The 21844-nt window shown below is 44.6% G+C and overlaps 4 protein-coding genes across 7 annotated transcripts in view; 1 reads left to right on the forward strand and 3 right to left on the reverse strand.

Moving 5' to 3' along the window:
* plce1 (phospholipase C, epsilon 1) overlaps window positions 1–4827 on the reverse strand; it is a 28378-nt gene extending 23551 nt beyond the window's left edge. For 2 of the 4 annotated variants that reach the window (XR_011086160.1, XM_049759297.2), the window contains exons 1-5: window positions 4070–4827; window positions 1624–1829; window positions 916–1340; window positions 481–846; window positions 222–410 (exon numbers count right to left, since the gene is read on the reverse strand). Coding sequence is in view for 3 of the 4 variants with exons in the window: in XM_049759297.2 (XP_049615254.1) it covers window positions 222–410; window positions 481–846; window positions 916–1308 (948 nt within the window). In the remaining variant the exon portion in view is untranslated. The remainder of the gene's footprint in view (window positions 1–221; window positions 411–480; window positions 847–915; window positions 1341–1623; window positions 1830–4069) is intronic. The other 2 variants (XM_049759298.2, XM_049759299.2) reach the window with 2 other exon arrangements.
* A 906-nt stretch (window positions 4828–5733) lies between these two features.
* Window positions 5734–9200, reverse strand: slc35g1 (solute carrier family 35 member G1). The gene is made up of 5 exons (XM_049759309.2): window positions 8752–9200; window positions 8126–8300; window positions 7421–7555; window positions 7165–7361; window positions 5734–7087 (listed from the first exon to the last, which is right to left on the reverse strand). Exons 1-5 carry the CDS (start codon window positions 9053–9055, stop codon window positions 6675–6677), a joined length of 1224 nt encoding a protein of 407 aa, XP_049615266.1. The 5' UTR covers window positions 9056–9200; the 3' UTR covers window positions 5734–6674.
* A 114-nt stretch (window positions 9201–9314) lies between these two features.
* Window positions 9315–13473, reverse strand: lgi1b (leucine-rich, glioma inactivated 1b). The gene is made up of 10 exons (XM_049759306.2): window positions 13055–13473; window positions 12913–12984; window positions 12505–12576; window positions 12372–12443; window positions 11582–11653; window positions 11348–11517; window positions 11120–11284; window positions 10839–11059; window positions 10525–10771; window positions 9315–10458 (listed from the first exon to the last, which is right to left on the reverse strand). Exons 1-10 carry the CDS (start codon window positions 13246–13248, stop codon window positions 10109–10111), a joined length of 1635 nt encoding a protein of 544 aa, XP_049615263.1. The 5' UTR covers window positions 13249–13473; the 3' UTR covers window positions 9315–10108.
* An 873-nt stretch (window positions 13474–14346) lies between these two features.
* On the forward strand, window positions 14347–21569 carry fra10ac1 (FRA10A associated CGG repeat 1). The gene is made up of 14 exons (XM_049759310.2): window positions 14347–14425; window positions 14637–14719; window positions 14822–14914; window positions 15010–15055; window positions 15132–15208; window positions 15281–15364; window positions 15434–15518; window positions 16166–16211; window positions 20045–20158; window positions 20583–20625; window positions 20693–20799; window positions 20892–20936; window positions 21171–21255; window positions 21415–21569. Exons 1-14 carry the CDS (start codon window positions 14408–14410, stop codon window positions 21455–21457), a joined length of 969 nt encoding a protein of 322 aa, XP_049615267.1. The 5' UTR covers window positions 14347–14407; the 3' UTR covers window positions 21458–21569.
* The last annotated feature ends 275 nt before the right edge of the window (window positions 21570–21844 follow it).

Genomic DNA, 21844 nt, shown 5'->3' on the forward strand with positions numbered 1-21844 from the left:
TGGGCCTGTCAGTAATATGGCGAGCAGAACTAACCGGAGAATAAATCACTTTTCCGAAGCCTGAACAAAGAGCCTGTGTGTGTGTGTTGCTCTATTAACACACTTGGAGAAAACATTATTCATCTGTAATGCTTCGCAGGCTTCAAATTTCAAGCCAAATAGGAGAAATTTTCAAAACACGCTAAGGAGGGGGGGAGGGGGGGGGGGGCAACCGAGCTTACCTTGTGCATCTTGGCCCAGACGAAGTTCAACACTCGTTGGCAGACTTTGATGTCTTCTGCCGTCGCACTATGCCTCGGGGCCGGCAGAAAATCTTTCTTGCTGGGTCGCCAGAGGACCTCCTCCGAGATGCGGCCCGACGGCAGGGTCCGCACGATGGCTCTGGTTCCGGTGCACACCGACTTGGTCATCTTCCGGAAAGACAAATGATGCTCAGTAATAGGTTGAATCAAGGCCTGGTTTGTCGACACGCGTCAGTACCTTCTGATTATTCTTGAAGAATCGTCTCACCAGGACCGTGGAACGTTCCCTACGGTTCCTGACAAACTCGGAGTCATCCAGTAGATCTTCTTCATCGCTGCTGCTGCTGCTGCCCCCGCCGCAGCTACTTCCCCTCGTCCCTTGCGAGGACACCCTCTCGTTGCTGGTGGATTGGAAAAATCTCTCCAGGGAGTGAGTCTTCCTGTCCAGCCGCTCCAAGCTGGAGAAGCCTTTGAGCGGGCGATGGTGAACGTGCCCGTTGCGTCGCAGCTGCCGGTGAGCGGGCAGGGGGGAGCCGCAGGGGGACGACACCGAGGAATTGGGTTCACTGGAGGGGCTGCATAGAGAGGAGCAGCGTGGTGATGTCTGGAAAACATTCAACACATAGGCCCGTTTACATTCAAGTCGGAGTTGACCCTTCCACAGCTTTCCTACCGTGTGGAGATCCAGCGTTGCTAGGGGAAGGCTGGAGCGGCGGGTATGTTGCCAATAGACGCGAGCGAGCAAGGGGCTGGCGCTCAAGCAGGTCGGGGGACGCTTGCAGGAGCAAGGACCTGCGCTTAGCTTGGAGGTGATTGCTTCTATACTTTTGCCAACCGGTTGCTCTGGGTACAGCTTTAGCTCAAGAGAGTCCAAGATGGCCTCGTCGTCATGGTCGGCGGACAACTTCCTGTAATAAAGGAGAGCGGGGCTACTCCGCTGCTTTGGTAGCCACGACTGCTCCGGGCGCTGACGGCTTTCCTGGCTGTCGTTTGAGCGTCTGCTTTCTCTGCCCGACGGAGGTGTAGCGTGCGGGTTCGAGACCATCTGGTTCTCTTCGGTGGCCATCGCCGACAGGTCGCCTAGCTTGTTTTCGGAGGCTGCAAAATACAATTTGGTGCACGTCAGCTTGCATTCAGTCGGCTGAGATGTTTCCTTTGGTCCACAATGCAAACACAAGTCTATTCCCAGACGGTGTGTTAAGCAAGCAGTGCCATTGCAATTATTGACTCCATAAAGCAGCAAAAGGAAATGAGCTCTGCAGAGGAAATGAACTCTGCAGGTTTATGAACGGGAGGACGCTCGTGTTTGCCCATCTCCAAATAAGCTCTTCATAAAAAGTGATTGAGCAAATATCTCGTGAATGACTTTCAGAAAACTTACACAGATGAGCAGATGGATCCAAGTATGATCGGAAGGCGCCAAAGTCTCCCTTTACATTTGTCAGTGTGGAAACAGAAGCTTATGGAGCTGCACAAAGCGCCTGCAACCCAGAGGTGATCTGGGAATTTCCTTGGAAGCAGGAACGGCTCACGGTTGCAGTTTACGAGGCCAAATGTGAGCTAGGTCCCGGCATGTCGTGGCAGGCCCTGAGGGAGAAACAAAAGGAGCATGAAAATCCCCAGTTATCAATCACTACAATATTGCTAGTGAAAGCTAGTTGACATTTACAACTTTTTTTTGTCAGCACCATTGTGTTTTGAGCCTTGTTACAAAAAAAAAAAAAAAGCCTTATCTACAGAAAGGGAACTCAGGAGCCATTGTAACCAAAACAAGTGAAAGAAAATACACATGAAATCTGTAAAAACAAAAAAAACAGAATAATTTACTCAACAAGTAGATGTACCGTATTTCCCGGATATAAGTCGCTCCAGGGTACAAAGTGCATCAGCCATAAAATGCATAATAAAGAAGAAAAATACATATGAGCGCCCTCTTGCGGTTTAAAGTTAAAATAACATGTAAAATAATATAATACTATACTCAACAAGCAGGCTAGCTAAAGGGTTATGCAATTTAAAAAAAAAAAAAAAAAAGTTCCGTTAACTGCCAGTCAACTCCATAGTGTCATTCACGAAGCAATGAACGTTGATTCAAATCAAAAAGATAAATGACTGATAAAGGCGCGTGGGAGGATATGAACTATGACACCCATGTTGTAACGTACTTGACTTAGTTTCTTCCTGTTCTCATCATTATCTGGACTATGATCCAACAATTTGATGTCAAACAACAATAGTCACTCACTGAGATTCTCAAAGTGACCTGATAACGTCGGATGATTCACGCAAGCTTAAGGTCACCGAAACCAATTCACAATAAGAATTTTGGATTGAGAATGGCGAGCGTAGGTTGTGGGAGTGTTTTTTTGCCTTCGGCGACACTTCCAGTTAACCAATCAACCCACAACGGTTGGAATTTTGCTCTCATGACACTGACGAGAAGCTTCTCACTCAGTTTTTTTTTTGCTATCAGCTACACACTGAGCCAAAGCAAACAAAGCGAACGATTCTGCTGGGTAAAATCTCAGCCTGGAGCCCAAGCGGACACACAAAAACACACAAAATCAGGTCACATGAAGTGACAGGTGCACTGAGCAAGAAACTTGTCCATCCATTCTGCTTAATGGCACAGAGGAACATCAATTGCTGGGCCCACACACAGTAGAGGGAACCATTGTTGGAGAAATTACATTTGCTAACAATGTTCAACAGCTGTGGCCTGACCATTTGAAGTTGTGATCACACCCAATAACCTCACTGATGCAATGTGATGAGTTCAAATCTAAAAAAAAAAAAGGGGGGGTGCTTGGAAACACTCCCAAATCATTGTTCCCCTCTACAAGAGCTCATAAAAGCCTTTTTTTTTTCCCCTCCCGTGTTCGTTCATGTGCATCATTTCCCCAATTCATCCAAATGATGACTCACTATGCTGAGATTCGCCCCGACCTTGCATCCTGCACGGGAGGTGAGACCCAAAAAGAGGAGAACTGTACAAATGGGGGGTCATATAAGGGAGGGGCAGGATTCCACATGTCTATTGTGTTGCGGGGGACTCAAGAAAAAGGCTTGGGGGTGACAAAAGAGACAAAAACAGAGCTGGGTCAAGAAAAGAGGGCCTCGTTCCTGAACACTGCTTTGTGTCACTGCACCAAAAAAAAAAAAAGATGAATGATAATAATAAAACAATGGCAGCAGAGGCGAAGGCGAGATGAAACCGCAAGCTGTAATGTGCAGCAGGTTGCTTTCAATGTCAACACCGAGCACAAGCAACTTTTCATGCGGCACATATGGCTTTGATTAGAGGGCAGCAAGAAAGTCGTCAGTGGAAAGAGAGTGAGAGAGGCGCTATGTGCGTGAACGCAAAAAAGGACTGCAAATGATGTGTTTACATGTTTGCAAGTGTGGAGTCAAATATGACTCATGATGAACACCACTGGGGTTCGCATATTTGAAGAAGCATATTTTAAAGTCCAAGCAAATTTCACGTGTCAACACAACTGCAGCCATGATGCAAAACAACCCACAACATTGTTGACCTGCACAAATTCACCATGCATGCAGTTGAACATTTGCAATGTAAAAAAAGAATAGTCCCATTTTATTCAAATTCCCCTCGGCTAAACTTCAAAATGTGCTCTTAAGTAAATTGTAGCTAAAAACACATTTCACGACATGACTTCACCTTTCCAAGCGGTTGATGTCAACAAACATTTGACGTGGACACGCGTCTTAACTATAGCGTCAATGGAGTGCAACTAAACAAACATTTTCGGAAAGTGAAGCAACGTGTCCGGCAAAAGTTTATGAACGTCGAAGGTTAAACTTACCGAAATTTTATCGAGCTCGGATGCAGGAAAGTTTGGGTCAGGTGCTGAAGTGTCCGGCGAGTGAGCGTAGTGAAAGCAAAGGTTGATTGAACAGTTTGTGTTCGCGGATGCCTTCAGGGACACCTCGGAAATCTCTGGTGCGCAATTGACGCGGTGGCTTCGTGAATATCTGAAAGCAAAACAAATCTATAGACATTGCTTATTGTGATTATTATGATTATTATCTATTTATTTATCTAGTATTATATAATTTTAATGCGATTTTATTTCAAGTAATTACTTTTGTTCCTTCATTTATAATATGGACGCAGTATATTATTATATAAAAAAATTTGCAAAATACGATTTTCCTTGCGATCTTCAACCGTATGCTAGAACATGTACGTGAACGCAGCGTTTCTGTAGTTACTGAACTATGGACAGGAAGACAATAAGTGAGTCTGGTCTAATTGTGCCTGTGTCACCCGTTTGGAATGTCTGGCAAATGTAATTTAGCAACTCACTATTGCCAGATGTCCATTTTATGCTATATATTAGGTGGCAATTACACTATTGACCTTGTCACTTGGGGTTTGTGCTAATTGGTAGCACTGTATCCAGTCTACAGTCTGTTTGCAAGTTTTATTATTAATTCTTCTGAACTGACTGAATACGCCACACATGAATGAGCGCACGAGTGCTTTCAACAATTTTGGAAAACTGAGGGATTATTTTCCCTCCCTTTCACGCTGATGGGAAGCATGATGCCATGCTGCAGGAATGTGTAATCCCCCTAAAAAAAAAAAAAAAGAACATTAAAGTCCAGCAGCACTCCCGGCCACCAAGTGTGTGTGTGTGTGCATACATTCTTTGGGATTCCCCCACTTTTTGGACAAAGGCAGGTATTTTTTTCCTCTCCATCTGTCTTTATTCTACACTAAAAATGAGCTCAGATTAGAATGATTTAAAAAAGAAAAAGATGGAATAGAAATTTTACCCTGCACAAGTATCATTGAAAGGTACAGAAATTGTTGGATTGGACCAAATTATTAAGTTAAAGTAACGTGTGTAGTTAGCGGTTGTGGGATTTATGACGCTACAGAACACGATATTGTCTTCAGACGCAACACTGCCGCCATCTCCTGGTCAGAAATGGAAATGCTGCCAGGGTGAAATGATGATACCTAATGACTGTCGCCGTCTCCTGGTCAGTAGGGGAAATGCTGTCAGAGTCTCGTATTTTTGTTTTAGAAATAAAATTTGACAAATTAACTTCTATTTACGCTTTCTAGACAACAAATGAGAAAATCAAACTTTATTTCGCTTTTGGTATGATATTAAAATTAAATAATGAGCCGTTTTTCTATATTTAAGAACTGCTTTGTCACTAACTTTTTTTTTTTACCCCCACTTATCTGAACTGGAATATTTGATAAAAGTCTCTATTCAGGGAGCAGTGTTAATGTAATATAAAGGGAGAATAAACAAAGAAGTTTGCACACGCACACACATGATAACAATGCATCCAAGGGGGGTATTATCCTCTCACCGGCCTCGTTGGTATTTTTTTTTTCTTCGTCTTTTTACCCTTTGTAACCTTTTGGAGGCTTTAGTGTTGGGCAAGGGTTTGTGTTTCATCATTTTTTTTTTTTTTATCTGTAAAAACCAAACCATAGCCAAACACATCAGGTATAAATGAATAAGATCATTGGTACTTTATTACTGAACCATGTCGGAAATAGAATCCATTGATATGTAGAAATGGATAGAATGTCAAAAATGACAGAAATAAATAGAAGTGAAAGCACAACTTCTAACTTCTTTTTTTTAAAGCTTTTAGCAAATTTAGTTCTTACAGCATTTCAGTCTATAATTCTTCCAAGGGGCTTTTATGAACCTTCAGTGCAAGTATTGGAACACAACTATTAGTTTAACATTCAATATTTGGGCTAGCTAAACGTCTTGCTTGGTCACGTGCCCCGATATTTGTTATTTATTTTTTGCCCAAAGCTGCTTCTTGCAGCCAAGGCACATTTCTAGTTCAAATATGAAGTTACAGTACATTGCTATTCACATATTAACATGTTTTGGTAGAGGGAATTAATTAATTCAAGCAATCCCTGAGAGAACCCTACTTCACGTAAACCGAGAAATGTAACAAAAAGCTCCATACCTGCTTAAAATAAAAGGTTTAAGGTGTTGGAATTCAATTGTTAGCAATTCTGATTGTGTGGAATTGAATCGACTGAAACAAAAACACCATCCTGAGCTTAAGTGCTAAAACTGCTGGTGCGCATCATCATGCTGGGTTTCTTCACGTCTTTTTTAAGACTATTTTTGAGGAGGGGGGGGGGCACAGTGCAAGTGGTCCTCATGCTGGCTTTGTTGATTTCATTTAGGCTCGACTTTGTTAATGCGAGCGAGCTAAGGCCGTTCTTAATCAAATCAGCATTTTTTGTATTGCACGTAATAAGACAAAAAAGGTGCACGTTTAGCCTTCTTACTTGACGGTGGGGCTCCACTGCTGTAGGTTTGCTTCGTAACAAATAAAGCACAGAAGAAACAGAGAGCGCTAGCGGATGAAAGTGAAAAACAATGAATAGCAATGATACCTAATGACTGGCATTCAGCTCTTGCGTGAGTTGATGTACCACTTCCTCAACGCCACGCCGCTGGTGCTCAACACGATGCACAGGGCCCCGCCGAGGCTCCACCAGCTGGGCGCCTGGCCCAAGAAGACGAACTGGAAGAAGAAAGCCAGCACCACGTCCATCGTCCTGGTCAGGGCCACGGGGCCGGCCTCCTCTCGCTGCAGCGCTTTGGTCAGGAAGCTTTGGCCGGCGATGCCCAGCACGGCGATCAACATCAGCAGCCAGCGGTCTTGGCCGCAGAAGGGCAGCTTCCATTCGCCCAAGATGCTGACGGTGATGACGCACTCGATGAAACCGATGACGGCGTAATACCACACCGAGAGGTAGTAATGGACGCTCTTTCCGATCTTGCGGAGAACAACCATGGTACACGCGGCTCCAATTGCACCTGCGGAAACAGGATTTTTTTTTTTTCCTCGATAAGAGATTTCATTCACGATTTAAGAAGCCATTTTTTTTTGTAACCTGCAAAAGCCGCGATCGTTCCCTTGATGTGGTTTGTGTAGTTTCCCTCGATTCCCTGGATATGTTCTCCGAAGAGAAACGGCGGCCGGGCGATGAGGATGACCCCGGTCAAGGTGAAGACGGTGAACACGCAATCCCAGATAGTACACTTCTCCTTCAGGAAGACCCAAGCCAGCAGCGAAGTGAAGACGGGATTACTGTTTCCAAGCAAAACATATTCACCGAATGACCCAAATCTCACGTGTTTTCATCTCACCTGAACATGATGACGGTGGCATCGGCCAGAGGCATCTGCTGCACAGCGTAGAAGAGCAGGATCATGGCGTTGGAGCCCAGGAAGCCTCGCAGCATTAGATACGGGCGTTTATTCCGGGGACCCAGGAAGCCTGTCCTGCAGGAACACAGATATGAGGGTGACGGATGAATGGAAAACAAGATGGATGACAAGGGGAGGGGAGGGGGGGGATGGCTGACCAGACGGTGATGCTCGTAAATTACATTTTGGGGACGGGAGATGACACAAGGATGGATGCATGGGCTGAAAAGTGGTCCAGATGTAATTTTGTTGGGGTGGATTCATGGGTGAAAAAAAATAAAATAAAAAAAAATGATAGATGGACGGAAATGTCGGTGAGTCTTCATCTATTTTAAACCATCATTCAATCAATAAAACCTTTTGATTATATAAAAAGATTTTTTTGTGAGATACCATAAATATACCATCGGCCTGATAATATTCATTCATTGCTGCTATAAAAGTGAGTGATTGCATGGATAATGGAACATTTACCTATATTTATATTTGATCACCACAAATATAAATGCTGGGGAAAAATAGCGTATTATTGCATCCATATACTGTATTAACATACAGTAAATGTTCTTCCCCTTTTCGGAGCTGAATAATCCTTTTATCTCACACAAGATAAACTTGATTTTCCAGTTTCCCAATCAGGCTTACTTGTGGTAAATAAGTAAGGGCGCGATGAAGAGCATCTGGAAGAAGCAGCGGATGCCGCTGATCTCGATAGCGTGCACTCCCTGGATGGTCTTCACCAAGAGGGAGATGATGGAAAAGAAGACTGTGGACAGAAAGGCATAAAACAAACCAATACCGGGGCATCTCTTAGGTTTCTCTGTGGAAAGAAAACAAGAAAAGGGAGAGTTAAGGTTTGTCTAACTTTCAAAAACATCTCAGTAGATTAAATTTCCACTGTTTTTGTGATCCGACAGCGTGACGTCTATTTTCAATCCCTTATATCAAATTACTTGTTCTAACCTTTATTCTGAAAAAAGGCCCAATTGTTCAGGTGAGGGCGGTAGCAATTACAGGCGTCAATGCTTTTAATAGTATCCAATTGCAATTTCCTTGTACAGTTCCAAAAAGAACTTCAAAACTTGTTTTCGACGAGTCACATCGGTCACGTGACATGCGTACCGTTATCGCTGGGGCGTGACGTCACGCCATAGTAAACCAATAAATTACAAGATGTCATTGAGTCATAATGAAACTGTTCTTAAGAAACACGTTAAATAGAATTAAGGTACACACGGGGGAAAAAAAAAAAAAGTAAAATTCAAGTCTACCTTGGCTTGCGTCCTGGCCAGTGGATGCTGCCTTCCGTGTGACGTGCGACTCCGGCCAAGTGAGCGTTTCGCTCTCGCCGCTGTCCGGCAACTTAGAAGCGGCCGTGTCCTCCTCGGCATCCCCGTCGAGGTCGCGCCACGCTCGGAAGTGGATCTCCTCCTTGGACGGCTCACTGTCGCTGCAACAACGGCCGTCTTCGCTGCTGCTATGTTCGCCATGACTGGCAACTTTATGGAACGCGACCGTTACGTGGTCGGCCGCTGCAAAATCGCTCTCCGGTGGGCAGTGCTCGCGGTCAGCCATACTAAGATGTGAGCACCGGGCGGCAGCATACCTCGGCACGGCGACTGCCCGGCTCTTGGTTCCCCAGAAGTGACTGGAAAGGCTAAGTTAATAACTAACCTTGCATTGCCCGGACGCGGCCGCCAATTCTCATGCAGTGCCGACTTTGGGCACAGGAGGGCAGTCATATAGACACCCCCCCCCCCTTACATACACACACTTTGACGGACGTTCACGCCCCCTGTATTATGGTGAGGAGAGTCACGTTTGCAACCATCACTTGACGTGCATGACTTTTATTAAGCCTATTAAACGACATAATAAACTCATTCTTTGTCACAACGTGCATCCCTTGATTCAGAGGTGGAAAAACAAGTCACACTGTACAAAGCTACTGTTGATTTTACAATTCAATTTTGACTAGAGATGCCTCATAAAATGTCTCTAAAATATGAGTTTCTTTGAATGTAAATAAGTTGGATCGAGCTTAAAGAAAGGACCTAATTTTTCATTTTAATGACATTTTACTGTCTAACATCACGTGAAAAATTAAGACTAATTCTATTTAAAAAATAAAACACTGTGGTCATTTCTACCTACAAAAGCTGTATCGTATAAATTACTTTTTACAGTATCATAAAAAAGGAGGGAAAAATGTTGTCAGTATTTTTTTTTTTTTTTAGAATTCCCACTAATAGAGAGGACTGTGTGAAAGCACGGCTACCGGTACTGCAAATACAAACAATGCTTTTGTCAATGAGGGCAAAAAAGGGGCAAGAGTGCAGTGAAAGGGAAAGAGGTGGGTGACACAGTGGGACGCTTCTAGTGAGTCATTCATCCGAAAAGCGACACTGCGAGTGTCCGCATCGAGTCTTGCGTAAGCGATGGCCGCAGAGAAGAGCTAAGCGGATTCTTCTTTCCGTGCTCTGTAAGTGGCGGGTGGTGAGCGGAGCGCGATGAATGTCATTGTCACTATGGAGCGTGTTTGCTAAATTTAAGCCCGGTCCCAGTCGGGCCATGTTCTCTTCTTCATACTTGTGCTATCCAAATGTCAGATAAACGATGACGGCCAATTTAATTGCTAAGATCGATCATGAGATGCTCGTATATCTGAGACTTCCCCTTAAAGCTGGACGCGATCAGGAAGTCTCGCCCGTCGACTGATACCAGAGAAAAACCTCGCGGCGCCTGGATGCTCACCTCCTGGGACGGGACGAACTGACCTCGCTTGGCGTCCCACAGGTAGACCTGCGTCAGCGAATAATCGCTGCCCAGGATGGCGTACTGCCAGTTGCCGATGGAGACGGGTTGGAAAACCATAGAACCGCGGGAGGGGAACGTCTGGACCTCCTTGAACATGGCGCCGTCCCAACGCATCACCTTGGAGTCCCCGATGAATCTCGTCAAGCATATGAACAGCTCACCTTTGCAAAAGGACAAAGGTTCAAAAGAGCCTCGAGGTAATTACAGGCAGGCTGGCAAGCTCTTACTTTTGACCCGGAAGTGTTGGACGGATAGGACGTCCTCCATGTCCGGTAAGTCGGTCCTGCGCTCAAACCTCTTCTGGCTCCTGTTCCACTGATAAATGACCGGCCTCTGGGAGCTGCTGGACAAGATCAGGTGGGCTTTGTTGGAGATCTCCAAGTACTCCACGTCCGTATCTCGGTACCACGGGTGGAGGGATTGGTGGGAGTAGAATCCGTTGCCGTTCCATTTGTATATCGTCGTGGAGCCGGCCTAGGAGAGCGTCACGTGTTTGAAATGCTGAAACCACGAGAGAATGAAATAAGACAAAACGGGAAACCTTGGAGCTATCCGCGATGACAAAGAACGACTCCCCGTCGATGACGAAGGTCTCGATGTCGTTAGGTTTGCGGATTTTCAGAATGTCGATGTCCTGGATCTTGATGAATTTGCTGGCGGAAATGTCCCGTTTGTAAATATGGGAGCCGCCAAATAGCTGCGCCACAATGACAAAAAGATGGTTGCGGATGGCCAAGGGCTTGCAGACCACAGTGGAAGTGCCTGGAAATGACGAAGAACCGTTAGCGCCTCGCTCGCGCTTTCGCGGCCCATCTTACTTACTTTCAATGGTGTCAAAGCTTCTGAAGATCATCTCGACGTGATCCCATTCCAGGAAGCTGCACGTCCCGGCAAACGGTTGCGCAAACACAACGTACTGATCTTTACCAAGGGTGAAGGCCTCCACGGAAATGGACTCAAACTTCAGCGACTGATAGGCGGCAAATTCTGCAAAGAACACAAACGCTCAGTCTTGACACGCAACCGGGATGTAACTTTGTCTTTTGATACCGGACGTGATGCAGTCGAAGGAATGCGGCAGCAGGTCGTTGATCTTCTTGCCCTGGTGGATGGGCGGCCCGCTACAGTGGATCTGGTCCAGCGTGGCGTTGGTGTGGTGCATCCACTCCACCAGCCATTTGAGTTTGCAATCGCACGACAGGTTGTTGCCTCGCAGATCCCTTCGTGAGTGATTATTTTTATTTGATGATTATTTTCATTTTCGCCTGACTGAAAAATACTCACACTTTAGTCAAAGCATCCATTCCTTTGAAGACATCCTTCGGCAGCGTCTCAAGGTTGTTGTAAGCCAGACTCCTTCAAAAGAAACAATTATAAGTGAAGGTCCGTTTGGTCTCGAAGTGGAATAAAAGGAAGCTTATAGAACCAAAATTCTGATTCATTCGAGAGGGCTGCATTATTTATTTGGAACTCGGTGTTCCGAGGGAAGAACTTTTGCATGGCTGCACTCTCTAAACGCGTGATGACAGAACAGAAGGAGGGGGAGATCTCTAACTGCATCCGTCAGACGACTGTAGCTTTACCAAAACCATAATGGCCCCCAAACTTGTGCAACTATATATCTTGGGTCTTTTTTTTAAGGACTTGCTTCTTCTTTACCCCTTACTAATTGTGGTTGCCTAGCAACCTTTGAGCGGTCTTCCAGGAAGTCACTTACGCAGCCCGGAGGAACATCACATCCTGAATTAGTTTGTTGTGGTTTGAAACAATTCATGTTTCATTAGCCCAAGTCTTCGCACTGTAAATCCTCTCAGAATGACTCGTGAGAAAACCTCCGAAAAAAGAGGTACGTCGCGGGGTTATTTTTAGTCTCGACCTGCAGGTCACAGGCTCGCCACACTATCTTTGCACAAGTGAACATGCCGTTGAGGAAACCGATATGTGTCAGAAATTGTACTGCGATGTGTCGCTTTAAACGGCGGCTTGGCTTGAGCGTTGTTAAAATGATGTATACGCTAACTAGTATTTTTGGAAAAGCCACATGCAACCTAATCCAAAAGCAAGCAATACTCACAGATGAATCAATGATTTGAGGCCCCGGAATGCAAAGGGGGAGATAGTTGCAATCTTGTTATTTTCAATGAATCTGGAAAAGATATTATATTGTCAATATCTGCAACAACATAAAAAAAAAACAAAAAACTTACAGATATTCAAGATGTGGCAGACCGCCGAAGGCGTCGTCATCGATGAAATCAAAGGAATTAGCTGTGAACAATCTGTGAAGACAAAATATACACGAGAGGGAATCAAGACAATGACTCATTTGGCTCATCATCGTTCGACTTGCGTGGAAGCAATCAACTGGCATGGCGTCCCACGTGGTTCTCATTATTTATGAATGATCTCAACTTCACACATGGCGCTGTGTTTCTCACACAAGTTGCAGAGAGTACCAGGTCTCCACTCAGGGTGAGGTTCTTACAATTTGCCCAAATGCATTTTTAAGCCTTTTTTTTGTTTTTTTTTGTTCAAAGATACATTTTCAAATAATATTAAATGGTGTGTATTATTTATACAAATGCATGTTATGGAAATAGTAAAGATGGACTCACAGGAGTTGCAGGGCAGGTGTATGCACAAAGCTTCCTGCTGTGATTTCAGTGAATCCAGACTTGACAAAAGACCTCAACGACAAATATATTCAGAATCAATATTTCAGCAAGCACACGAATCAGCAAACCAACCACGACTTACAAGGAGAGCACGTCCGAAGGGAAGGCGTGCGGCACGGATCGGACGTTCTCGCACAGGGCGTTATCTTTGGTGCAAGTACATCCGGCGGGACATCGGGGCTGCTTGGCTCTCCGTCCCGCTGCCAGAAGCGAGTACGCAGCGAGCACCCAAAGCGCGAGCGTCCAGCCTCTCACTCTTCTGCTCGAGGATGCCATTCTCTCTTGTCCCGCGTGAGACTCGCAACCATGCAACTTCTCCTGGTGGGAAAAAAAAACTAAATCAGAGAAAGTCTGCTGTTTTTGTGCAAAGCTTATAGATCCGAGGCAGCGGTCCAGGATGCAGGACTCCAAATGGGCACAGAAAACAGGACCCAGATTGATGTCACCCTGCTAAATAGCATCCCCCCACCCCACCTCCTGCCTCTCTTTCTCTCCTGGCTCACTCCTCAAAATGTTGTCTGCTTCTTATTAGTCTGCTGAATACAAAGAAGTTGGACCCCATTACTGGGGAGCAAGACAAATTAGGAGGGGGGTGGAAGGGGGCCTCCCTCGCTGTCTTATCAGCCACCCCAGCTTTTATTGTCATTATTTACACACGCTTCTAAAGGCTCTTCGCGGCTATTTGGGAGGCTATTCATTCACGGGGCTCTAAGCAAATGCACCTGCCTCAGTGAAATGATGACCCCCTTTTTTTCTTGCACGCTTTGCTATGGTAATAAGATACAGCAAATATTATTTGGCTGCACCAGAGACATTTTAATAGGCAAACCCCCCAAATTAATGGCATTGTTGTCTAGCTGCTATGAAAAATAGGCAAAATATATCAGATTGATTTTTCTTTCTTTCACTCTCTCGGTCTCTCTCTTTTTTTTAAGGAGAGACATAAGCTATTGCATTATTGATAAAAATGTCTCAACAGTAATCACTGCCCGTTGTGTACATGTCCCACATTGGTCCCTTTGTTCTGTGCGGGTGGAAAACATGACACAAAACACAAGACTTCTTTCTTCACCACCTTGACAAACGGACGACTTGAAACTTTTCACGCATAATAGCCTCTTTATATTCCAACTCAGAATTTAAACGAGGTCATGGACCCCTTCTGTGCAGAATTCTCGAATTAAACCACCCATTCATTAGATAACATTATCAGCCGCGTTTCAGTATTCTATCAATTTATTATAATTTCATTTTATTCTTTTTTTAATAATACATCAACATTATGTCTTTATACAAGGAACTGTTACATTTTCAAACACAATGGAGTGAGTTTAAATATTGACCTACTTCAGACGTCATCAATGTGCGCGTTCGCTTATGCATACGTCATTTTCCAGCGACGCTTTTTTGTAAACATTGCCGAGGAGCGTTTTCGATGGATAATCTCGTCAAAGTACGTATTATTTTGATGTCATTTGTTAATATTCAATGCAACAATTCATTTAGTTTAAGAATCGACGACGTATTAACGCGAGGCGATTATCGGTACATTGCATCGTTAATGCATAGCTAAGTTATTGAATTCATATAGATAGTTTGCCGTGGAGCAAATCGTACATGCCCTGCACAGTATAATTAATAATAAGATCTTTGTGCATTGCAAGGTGCACGCTGGCGGCACCAACTACGACTCGGATTTCAGTGACGACGAGAAACAAGGAGAGACCTCCGAGAGCAGGCTTAAAAGGTAAGATATGAGGCTATAACATGCAATATCCTGGTTAAATTCACCTCTTCAGGGTATTGTTGCAAAGGAAAGCAAAGTTTATATTTTTTTTTCTAATGGTAGGAAACATGAAGAGGAAATTTTACAGAAGCCTTTCCAGAAAGGTCGACACGCTCAGGTGGCTCACCGCAATTTTCATTCCAATGAAGTGGACAGGTATGTATCCCATATATTTTAAATTCCTTGAATGTACTTTAGTTGAAATCTCCTCCTCACCTGTCGGATGGCAAATCTGTGTTTTTGTTTTGCAGAGAGGAAGCCAGGAACAGAAGAGCCCACTTGATCTCACTGACTGCTGTATCCTGCATTGAATTGACCTTTAACGTATACAAAATAAATGTCGAGATTAACATCCTTAACCGGCTGCCTCCAGTTTGAGAGACATAAGAAGTTTGTCGGCGACTACATCCTTTTCTATGGAGGACATATGGCCGACTTCAAACGCTCCACGTACGCATTTTGTTTCCACTTAAGACAAAGCAGACCCTGATTATCCCCACTTAAACATTTTCCTCCCTTCAGCGCAAATGACAAAACCGACTCAGACGTTGTACGGGAGAATCATCGTTTCCTCTGGCGGGATGAGGATGAAGAGGACATGACCTGGTAATGCTTCTGCATTTTCTCTGGACAGTTTGTGGTTTCTAACCTGCCTCTGGTATTTTTGTGTCCCAGGGAGAAAGAACTGGCGAAGAAATATTACGACAAGCTGTTTAAGGAATACTGCATAGCCGATCTGAGTCGGTACAAGGAAAACAAGGTAAATTATTATTATTTTTTGTACAGCTAAAGGATGTCACACTGTTATCTTGACAATTGTCTACATAATAAAAACTACCCTAGAATGACTTCACTGGACTGTTGTCATGGTAGCGGCAACTGAGATGGTCTCAGTTTTGTGAAACTCAAAGTGCACTTGTAAAAGGTTTCACACAAAGGCCTTTCATTACACAGAATTACACCTCATTTTTTTATTCATTAATCTATTACACAAGTTGCAAATGGGGATGGAGAGTGAAAGTCAAAGTTAATTCACACCAATCGTACTGTTCCTCACACATAATGTCGTCATCCGATTAAATGTTCTATTTTGTCAGCGGGGCCGGCTGACATGACTCCCATTCTAACATTAATACTTAATTTGCCGTATCGCGGTGAGGATGGGCTCGGCGGAGCGTGAGCCAAGGAAAGAAGCCATTACACTTCGGCTCGGATCCATTTAACAATAAAAGAACCAACGAAATGGCGTTTTATTTTCACGCCGGCCTTGGCAGAAGTCTGCAGCGGCCGAAATGCCCTTCCGATTATCGCTGCTCTGATGTAGATGGAAACCGGCACGACATTGTAAGTGGTGCTTTGAAAAGCATCACGTGAAGTGACTTTTTCTATTTATTTCTCTTTCCAAAGTTTGGATTCCGCTGGCGAACGGAGAGCGAGGTTGTCTCGGGCAAAGGTAAGCAAAGTGCACTTTTTGAAAGAACGAATTATGCTTAAATACAGGTGAAAAAAACACTTGGAATATAAATAAAAAAGTTCATAAATGTACTTACAGTAAGCGCTGGTTCCCAGTTGAAGAGGCTCTTGGCAATCTACTACAATTTTAGCTAAAACAACAAAAAACAGTTTAATAAAAAGCAAACATTTCCTCCCCAAAATTATTTTCAATACTAACCTGCCAATGAAGATCTCAACCGTCACCACAAGATGGCGACAGAGACGAGCTGGTGGGCAGCAGTCTGGTTCTTTGCTCAATCCCCACTTGAGATGTGTCACTAGACTTTGGCCTCCATTTTGACAAAATGGCATCGCCAAGCCTTTCAGATGTCTGACCTTTTCTGGTAAAGCTTTTCAAATGCGAGACCTTTTCCTCTTCTACCCTTAACCTTTAACAACGGGGGTCTTCTCAGTTCATCTGCTGCCTTCCGGGTTTGCTTTGCCACCAAGCGGGCCTCGGATGATACAGAAATTTTACAACCTTTGCCTTTCGTGCATTTTTACCTGCGACTTTTTCTCATTTGCAAAGCGTTGACATCGACACAACCTCGACACACACACGCGAAGTGCGTCTTGAGATAGCTGACTTAAACCAATATATTGTTCCAGATTAAGTCTGTGTAATCCCGCTCGGTCACATTTCAAACCCGACCGAAGCGAGCCGTCGTGTCTTCCTCACGCCGATTCCGCCAGGAGCACTTTCATAAACGCAGTAGCTAAATCAATACTAATCAAATTATTCAAGGTAAAGGTGGAGGAGGTTGTCTTGAGTATGATGATGATTCATCGATTAGTCACCACTGGAAAACTTGCTTTCACTTTTATGATTATCGCTCACTTGGGGGGGCTTAGGAGAGTGCTGGCCTTTTTCGACAGGGTCGTGGTGTGATTATGAGATGAAGAGGAGTCGTGGCATCATGTATGACGTCATCCTCACCTCTCTTCTGCTCTTTTTTTCCCCCCATGCTTTGTCTGTTCCAGGAAGAGGGTAATCAGAAAATCATTAATTTTTTTTTAGAATGGAAACTGACATTTTTAACGGCAGACCTTTCAAAAACGTAGGGATCGGTCGTGTGCCTTTCCAAAAGGGCTTCACGGCAGCCGCCCAAATGTCTCGGCACGTCCCATACGTGAACTCCTGCAGCAGATGTAGCATGATGTGAAGGAATGCAGAAAAACAAAATGTACTCTTACCATTTGTCTTTTGGCGCGCTGTCAGTTGGAAGGTAGCTGAGGCAAGTTTATTATATATATTTTTTTTCGTGGTGATTTATCTATCCCGCAGCACACACTCTGTTACTGAAAAAGAAATTGTTCATTTCAGAAAATGTTTTGGCCTCTATAACACGAGGAAAAAGAAATATTCCATCCTGTATGTTTTGCTAACTCAAGACGAGATGAGCTTTTAGTCTTCAGTGTGTGCCAAGGAGACAACTTGAATAATTTAAATGAAAACACACTGCTGCGTTTCCGTAATTGACATCGGAGGTTGGGGGGGTGCAAAAACAAGTCAAATGATGTCGGACACGAGGTGATTACACAGGACGTGTTTTGACAGGGAAGGACTTTAGCTTGTCGGCTTTCTTGTTGAACAGCTGGAAGTGCTTGTAGCTGCGCCCGTCTGAAAATATCCGTAAAGATACCTGCGCTTGACCTTGACTTTGAATCCCCCCCCCTCATGAAGGGGCCTCAGTTTGGTTCCGTCCACCCCGGCCGACGCTAATATCCCTCCTGTGTTTTTAACGTCAAGCGCCCTTTGCTCCGCACTGTCAGCCGCTCTCCGCGGAATAAATAAACGTTACGACACCGAGCCAGCGTTGCACCTCGGCTCGGCAGCCCGCCGGCCTCCTTGTCAGAGGCAAAGCAAACAAACACACAGAAAAAAAAAAAAACAGGCAGCTTCATCTTAACCTCTCGCTTGCAAGTCGGGGTGAAGATTATCGAGGCGGTGGTTGACGAGCGCTGTTAATGACCTGACCCGTTTAAATGGCTCGCGCGATGTACTTTTTTTTTTTTACTTTTGCTGGATTGTCTCCTCATGAGGTTGCCTGGCAACAGGGTGGGGGGAAAAAGAAGAGCCCTGCAAATAGAGCAAACAAGCTGCAAAATGCTCATTAGCAAGCCAGGGAGGATCTGGTAGCCGTATTTTATTGGACTCTTTGTCGTCGGACCAAAGGCTACACCGGCGACACACGAGCCAATCGCCGCGACTCGCTTTGAACGTCGGCAGGCTCGCGTAATGAACGCCGCGTAGTTCTCGATTCACCTTCTCAGACGTGTAACTCTAAATCCACTTTACGGGGTCGTCAAAGTCGACTACAAAGGCTGACATTGAAATGAATAGAATGAAAAATTCCATAAAAAATAATTACAAATAAAAGTTCAAATTGACTGTCTGCATTTTCAGCGGAATCTTTTTGTTCCCTACGCTGCCGGTATTTATTTTCAATGTCAACACATAATAGCAGTGTAACGGCGCCACATGGCTGGAGAATAAAAGCAAACTATCCGACTACAAATAACTTTTCAATTATTTTTGAATTCGCCTTGAAATGTTAATTCGGGTTACAAGCAGACCACAATGTTGACTTTGTGAAGACCATCAAACTTTGCTAAGTGCTCCTTCATCTGACTCTTTGTTTGACATCTCATGCTAAAGTCCTCCAGACATGTGATAACGAGCTTCTGCCGCTCGCTAACGACCGCCGCCTCGCTGTCAATCACGCGCACGTCAAAGAGCGTCAGCGATGCTCGCCCGGGGTCACGACCTCACCGAGTCGATTGTTAATCACGCGGCCATCTGCCTCTCGGTGCGCCCGCCTTGATCTGTGCCCGCCGAGCGGCAGGGTTTAGGAGCTGTTGACGTAAGAGGGGCAGGAGTTTCCTCACTTAACGGGTTTACTCAGACACATCAGTGCTTTGAAGCACGTGAGGGTGATTCATTGTGGCAAACATACACATCGACTTATCGACAAAAACGATTTTTTTTCAATGGACTCACCGCCAGCTCTCTTTTCTTGGTCATCTGTGGCCTGACAAAAAATATAAAAAATCACTTTTGAAGCAGCTAAAATTTATTGTGTGCCTCACGCAGTGATTTATTTTGTTGGGGTGTATAACTAAGACAAAAAGTAGTGTCATCACAAAGCACCAGAGTCTGCAGGGCTTTTTTTTTTTGTTTTTTAAATGGCCCCTTAAATCAGCATGTGAGGACAAAGCCCGTCCCGCTCGCGGGCGAAAGTGTTGCCCTCCCGCTGTCCCGGGGTTAGGAGCATCGTTAACTCTCGTGCCAAGTTGGGACCCGTGTGACGCACTCTCACCTGCTGTTGCAATCTGGAGGAAACCCGAGCTGATCTTAAGCTCGTCTAAGGATCACAGGAGGGCCAGGCGGATGATGATGATGAGGAGGAAAGGGCAATGAGAGCACGTTTAGGAGGAGGGTGGAGATGGATGGAGGCAGTCATGGAGAACACCAGGCAATGGACTTTGCTAGCAAAACAACTCCATTTCTCAGCTAACCTTCAGGGAAAAAAATTACACAATATATCAGGACAGCCTGCTCTTTTTTATTATTGAAATGAAGTTTTTGAAGGAACTTCTCAAATAAATCAAAAGTGATGCTTATGTTGTGGTAGTTGCATTTGAAAGAACATCCCAGTCCTGCTAGTTATTTTGTCTGTTATTGAGGAGTTCCACAGGACTTAGTCCTTTGCCCACTTCTTCTCCCACACATTTCTTTGTATTGCATGAACAGCTCAAACAAAGACTAGCTCAGTGTTTGTGGTCTTCTAGGTCAGTTCCAGTGTGGGAACAAACGCTGTGAGACGCAGGAAGGCCTGAAAAGCTGGGAGGTGAATTTTGCCTACGTGGAACACGGCGACAAGAGGAACGCGTTGGTCAAACTGCGTAAGTATAGCTGTGTGGGTTGCCGTCTCCTGTGGTTCATGTTCAAGAGGCAGCTCATAATAATCCTCCTTCAGGTATCATAGCGCAGAAAATCCTGTTAGAATAATTACAGTAATTGGAGGGGCTCACCAGCGCCAGACATCTCGGCCGCGCACCAAATGAAACAAGCTTGCTGACAATTTTTTAATAAGCTCATTTGTCAACATTGGTCAAAACCAAATTTGATTAGCAACTATATGAATGAAAACCTACCCCTCATTTTGTACTCAATTTATAATTAGGAATCCTTCAAAATGTATTTGTTTTAAGAAGCTTGCCGTTTTTGGAATAAAAATGTTTTTTTTTTCCCTCTTGCAATATTACACTTTCATCTTATAATGAAAATAAATCCCTTCTAAGTATTAAATGTCAATTTGTCTTCTAGGACTTTGCCCGGAATGTTCTTTCAAACTCAACTACCACCACAAGTAAGCATGGAGACATTCTTCAATATTCTACAAATTATCTGACTTTTTTTTTTTTCCCCCTTTGTAGACGCAAGGAGGTGAAAGCCAAAAAGACGGCGAGGAAGGTACAAGAGGAGAACCAGGAGCCGTCTCGGAAGAAGAAAAAGACAAAGAAGCACAAACGGAAGCAGAGGGGTAACAACCCAGCCCTATAAATTTTGCACACTCCATTTTGTCACCCAAGCGACTCCCCGCTGATTGAGACGTACTCTCTTGTCTCCTCGCAGATCGATCCACCTCCCCCAGCAGCACGGAGGAGTCGCGGGGCAAAGGTAAACACACTGCCGAGCGTATACGGGCCGGCATTTGTCATCTCTGACAGACAATGTGATACGCCTCACTCGCGGGCCTTCGGGCAAACTAGTCCAAAATGAAAACAGCCTGCAAACAAGCCCTTTCTGGAAAACAGAAGCCATTAGCCCGCAGGCATGACTGCTTTTTCCCTCAGCTGTCTCGCTTATGTTTACATATAATACTCCTGTTCATCATCTCAATTCCAATTCCAGATTCTGAAGCAGAGGATGAGCCAGAGCGTCAGTCCGAGTCGGACCACTGGCGAGGACCCGCCCCGGCAGTGGAGGAAAAGTCAAGGTGAGGGATTAGCGTTGACGTTAAAACGACCCCTGCTAAGCCAGCGTAATGCAATCACACAAAAGTGTAGCCTGCATAACGTATTTAAATACCTTCTTGACCTTCTCCTGACTCGCTCCTCTTTTGTCATATCAATTTGGATGCATTTTGTCCTTTCAGGGAGGAAGAGTTTGATGACTACTTTGAAGACTTGTTCCTCTAAACGCCTGCCTCTGGACGTTTGTGTTTTCGAGAAATAAACTCGATGTCATCTACGTTTTCCGTCTCGTCGTTATCTGTACTCTTTTTTTTCTCATTAAATTAACTTTTTAAAATATGTTGACTTATTTAGATTTTCTGAATGGGAGCATTTCCTCCACTTTCATTTTTCTTTCACTATATCTTCGAACAACGCTTTACGGGATGTCGAACACGGCCAGACAGTGTCGAATCGGGCGAGGGATCAGAAGCAATCCGCTGATCCTCTTTCCTGCCAGGCTCATCCAGCTTTGGAGCCTCTAAGATCCCTGCACGATATGCGACCTAAGAAGGAACGTTTGTTTCTTTCTGCTTAAGCCACGATGGGTGGACTCGGGTGTGGGGGGGCTAC

This window comes from Syngnathus scovelli, chromosome 21, assembly GCF_024217435.2.
Source record: "Syngnathus scovelli strain Florida chromosome 21, RoL_Ssco_1.2, whole genome shotgun sequence".
NCBI classification, from domain to species: Eukaryota; Metazoa; Chordata; class Actinopteri; order Syngnathiformes; family Syngnathidae; genus Syngnathus; species Syngnathus scovelli.